We start from the raw sequence: 5,259 nt of genomic DNA on the forward strand, positions 1-5,259 counted from the left end.
CGAACAGCTTGGATCCTGATCAGACTGCGCGGATGCGCAGGCTGGTCTAGATCCATGCTGGTCGCAAACCCATTATGTTGGTTTTGTCATGACACGGCTCAATTTATTTTAGGTTATTCAAATCAACACATTTTTTCTGTAATTAACATTCATTTTTTATTGAATGTCAACAGGAAGCCGTATTTATATGATCGGCGGAGTATCAAGCCCACCTGACCGCGTTCTACAGTCCATTGAATGTTATGACACGATGGACCGTTGCTGGGTTTCTGGAATTCAGGATTTACCTTACCCAGCTCGATGGATCTGCTGCTGTTCTGTTCCTTCTAAACCAACCAAGCAATGAACTTAGCTTTACAGAACTCACATTTTGAACTAACATTTTACATGGAAACTTTTATATTTTGGAAATTTTATATTTTATATTTTCCTGCAGATATTTCAACTTGTTTTCTTTTTATCAGATTTTTTGTGTATCTTTTATTTGGACAGGGACTGTTAGGGATGGTTTCTATAGTGATTTACTTGGATTAACAGCTTATGACATTATGTTAATATATCATATCAAAGTATATACATGTAGTATGTTAAAAAACAGCACATTTTTTGTTTTATGTAGATCTATAACCATCTGCAATTTTATATGACGTTCCTAATTGTTCATTTTCTACTTTTTTAAGTCTACTGTAAAATTTTTATTAAAGGAATAATGTACGGAAGCTGTTTTCCAGTTTCTTATTTGAAACTTCTTTGATGTCGCCAAAGTTTCACATGCAATCCTTCTCCAAGAGGATGTCAGTTGTTAATATATTTAAGTAAAAATGACTTCAGCAACAACAGCCGACGTCATTTGTGACGTAGTAATCTGCCATTGTTTCAGTTACAAGGCTATCTGTGTAGTCCAAGTCGAACAAGTAACACATGTTCTGCAATTTATTAAACGCAAAAGAGCTACATGCGTTGCTAGGTAACGTGCACGAGTGAGCACATTTGACTTTTGTAGAGATATACAAGCTTGCTACAGGAATGACCTTCAGTTGTGGCATCTTCCCATTCGATGCAAGACGAAAATAGCCTCGTTCTGAATGACATTGTTCAACTAAAAAGAAGTGCATCATATTAACAAAGATTTTAATGACATATGTCTGAAAAGACTCAAAGGATTTAACTCACTGCAGTGTTGGAGCAGTACCTATAGACTCTTGCACAAATAAAATCCTTAAATGAGGTTAACTTAAGAACTCAAAGAACAAAAAAAAAAATCCTTCCGCGGACCGCAACTATTTTATGTACATATGTTTAATGATGGTCATGTTACGACAAAAAGCTCTCGTCAAATTTTCTGCAGGATGCAGCCCTTGACATTGTGATCAGTTGGCATGATCTGATAAGACCAAAATTGCTTTGATAATATTAGCAATGGTAAAAGTTCAGATTACAATGCGGTTGCTAAATAATATCTTAAATGAAAATAGAAAAGAGAAAAACTTATATCAAAGTAAAATTACAATAACCTGACCTGTTTTGACTCCTATGTAAGACGGCCACAATGTTGACATGCATCTGCTAACAGCTATATCATAATCTGCAGACGATATCTTTGCATCGTAGAACTGAAAACACGTGACCTTTCCTAGGTAACAGCTGTAACCAGGATAAAATGCACCACCTATTCGTACTTTTCCTGGTAATCCCAAAACTTTATCTTCCGCATACATTTTTATTTTGGTTGATTCAGTTCCAACGTATAAGTACATTACCTTCACTTCCTCAAAACTTGTTGAGTCGTAAACAACAAGGATTGGCAGGAAGTGGCCATCTTGAAAATTCGAAACTAATGAAGCTGTATGTAAAATATCTTCAGAAGATTCGCCAATTATGTATAAAAATGTTGTCATATTTTCGTAGTAAAGTATAATATTAATTATTTCCGTGCTGCTGCCTGTTTGAATATGTTTCTGGTAATGAAGAATTGTTCCGTTGAAGCCTTCTGGTGAAACTAAAATCATGAGTGAAAAATCATTTATTGTATTTCTCGTTTCGAAATTGACGTCTATATATGAATCTTCACAACCTTGTAATTTTAGACCACTGTAATCTAATAGCGGATGTCCACTGGTGCTTGATGTGCAGCGTGCATTTCCGGCGGATGAATTTGCGACAATTTCTGTTGTTGGATAGTTCGGAGAGAGAGGCCAGGCATAAAATGGACGCGAATAGGCAAATGTTGTACGATAACCTAGGGTTTGAAATAAAAAATACAATTATTTATTATACTTATAAACGAAACATTGAGAAATACTGATGAAATAAAATGCGTATTTTCATTTTCCGTATTTTCAATGTAAAAAATATTTTTCACTGCAGTGAAACATATTTTCCGTATTTCACTGGTGTCTTGCCGGACTACTTTCTGCTATATACAAATAATATACAAAATTTAAGAGAAAGTCATTCAAATTCTAAAATAAGAGAAAAAGTAAAAAATAAACAGAAAATTCAAGTTTTTTTTCTACAAATACAGGATTTATTTTCATCTTGTGGCATGAAAATTATCATATTCCACTCGTGGATACCGCCACTCATGAAATATTTATTTTCATACCACTCGATGAAAACAAAGACCGTATTTATAGAAAAAAACTTGAATATCCTCTATATATTGTTAAATATATGTTCATGTTTATAGACAGGAAATTCAAGATTTTTTTTCATAAATACAGGAAATATGGTAATTTTCATACCACGAGATGAAAATAGTTTTCATAAATGAATTTTCTGTTTATTACAATGTAAATTCGAAAAAATCCCTTTTCTTAAATGCATTGCCTGAATTTAAAAGAAAGTAGTCTAGCAAGACACCAGTACGGAAATATCCAAATACGGAAAATATGTTTCCACTGCAGTGAGAAAAATTCACAATAAAAATACGGAAAATGAAAATATGCATTTTATTTTATCAATATTTAATTATAACATTTAAGCATATAATAAATATATTACTAAAAAAGTAAAGAGTATACAGTCATTTATTCTTCTGATATGAAAAAAGAATGTAAATATTTTAATATCATTTTGAACTAGTATTTGACTTTAGGTGCACATGTCTTTTGTAAATATCAGTTCTTCCCGGTTTAAACCCTAATACGTTTAACTCGACATTTCGTTATCTCGATATGTTTAGAACGATCCCATAGACTTCGAAATAACTAGAGTCGACTGTATATTATTAATTGTTTATGGCAAAGTTAAGTAATTTTTACACAGCTTATAATAATAAAATCAACTAATGTAATAACATAATAATAATAATAATAATTATAATAATCATAATCACCACCATCATCATCATCATCATCACTATCATCATAATCATCATAATATTTATAATAATTATGATGACAAAATAACTGTACTGATTATACTAACGACTGATATGAAAATAGCAATTATCAACATCATCGTCACCATCATCATATCAACATCGTTATCATCATATATTCATCAGCTACAGCAGCTCGATCGACATATCACCATTATGACAATTATGATAATAACAAATAATTTTCAATCTTTTAAAATGTACTCACATTTAAGAAATATTCATAAGATACAAAAATATATGTAATAAATATAAGTAACTTAGACATGCCTTGTAAAGTGAATATAACACCTAAGATCGTATCCATGGTAATGCACGTGCTCCAGGTTCCCGACATAATCTTAGCTATAATGTACAGGCTCGTGTTTCATCTGCCACAACTTTTCTACCACTGAACTTTTACTTGATGAAGCAACGGCTTTCTTGAGTAAAGGTGAAAAAAAGATTTGCATAACATTGATTTTATAAGAATCTTATAATCCGGGTGTAAAATGAAAGTTTGCGATAATCTTGCTTCTATATATGGAATGAACCGGATATTATTTATAAGAATACGGAAATTAATTCGAATTACAGTACAAAGCATAAAATAATCCTGATCTCATTTTTTATACTGATTTAGTAAATCCGCACTGAAAAGTCCGTCTTAGATATGCTTTCGTAATTATTTTCAACCGGGTGAATCTCTGACTTAATGATAATTAATTTTCTTTCATACATTTAACAATATGAATAAATCGACTCTTATTTTCTTCAGCTTATCATTTGCTTATAAAAAGGACACAATATTGAATGATGTACACAAATTATGTAATTCAAATCAGTTGATTTAATGTGATTAAATAACAACCGCGAATGCTGCAACTGTTGTTACGACGAATACAGTGATGTAACAATGTAACTTATATGTAGACATTACATTACATCTGAGAGATCAGTTACAATATGACCAGTGAGAAAATAGAGTCGCGGAAAATGGTAGCAACATGGCGCATTTAGATAGTTGTCCGCTTTTCTCCTTAAACGTATATTTCACTAACTGTAATAACACAATTTAAAAGCGGCGACATGACTGATCAAAGATCACAGAAACCATAATATAATATGATTGTCATGCCATTTTATGTTCTGCATCAGTGTTCAATTCATTTTTGTCTATCCGAATTAACAGTGTTGACATGTTATTCACTGATTTTTACTTCTTGGACATATTTTTGTGCGTGTTTTTTTTTTAATCTGATCTAAAAGTTGATGATAACCATGGCCTATTTTGTGTGTCTTTTCATAAATCTGAAAAACCTGTTGTGATTGTCGCTGTACGTGTACGGTGTAATTCACATTTGAGATCAATTGAATGTGTAAATATACTAATAAAGTACAATAAAAACATGGTATTATAAATTCTAGTGCTTTTAAATTGGGTTAGTGACTATCTCAGTGATAGAAAACAAAAGGTGGTTCTTCCAGACGGTTCCTCTCAAACCGTTTTTTATTTCAGCCGGAGTTCCTCAAGGGTCCATTCTAGGCACTCTTCTCTTTTTAATCTATATAAATGACATTGTTCTTGACATAAACTCATATATGAGACTCTTTGCAAACATTACAAGTTTGTATATCATTGTTGAAAATCCATTTCATGCTGCGGATACTCTTAATTCTGATCTGAAAAAAAAACACAGAATAGGCAAATGGTTGGCTTGTAGACTTCAATCCAAGTTAAACGGAATCAGTAGTAGCCTCTCGTAAAGTAAACAAACCGATTCATTCCCCATTGACAATGAACTGAGTGCAAATAAATGGAGCGACCTCACACAAACATCTTAGAGTAACATTTTCCAATGATAAAAATTGGCATTCCCACATACAGAAAATTACAA

The 5,259-nt window shown here is 32.1% G+C and overlaps 1 protein-coding gene across 1 annotated transcript; it reads right to left on the reverse strand.

The window, feature by feature from the left end:
- Positions 1–418: 418 nt before the first annotated feature.
- Positions 419–1,898, reverse strand: LOC132742813 (uncharacterized). The gene is made up of 2 exons (XM_060731336.1): positions 1,520–1,898; positions 419–1,099 (listed from the first exon to the last, which is right to left on the reverse strand). The coding sequence occupies exons 1-2, from the start codon at positions 1,896–1,898 to the stop codon at positions 828–830; spliced, it is 651 nt and encodes a 216-aa protein (XP_060587319.1). The 3' UTR covers positions 419–827.
- Positions 1,899–5,259: the final 3,361 nt, after the last annotated feature.

The sequence above is a fragment of the Ruditapes philippinarum genome, unplaced genomic scaffold, assembly GCF_026571515.1.
Source record: "Ruditapes philippinarum isolate M1 unplaced genomic scaffold, ASM2657151v2 ctg14728_1_1_1_1, whole genome shotgun sequence".
NCBI lineage: Eukaryota > Metazoa > Mollusca > Bivalvia > Venerida > Veneridae > Ruditapes > Ruditapes philippinarum.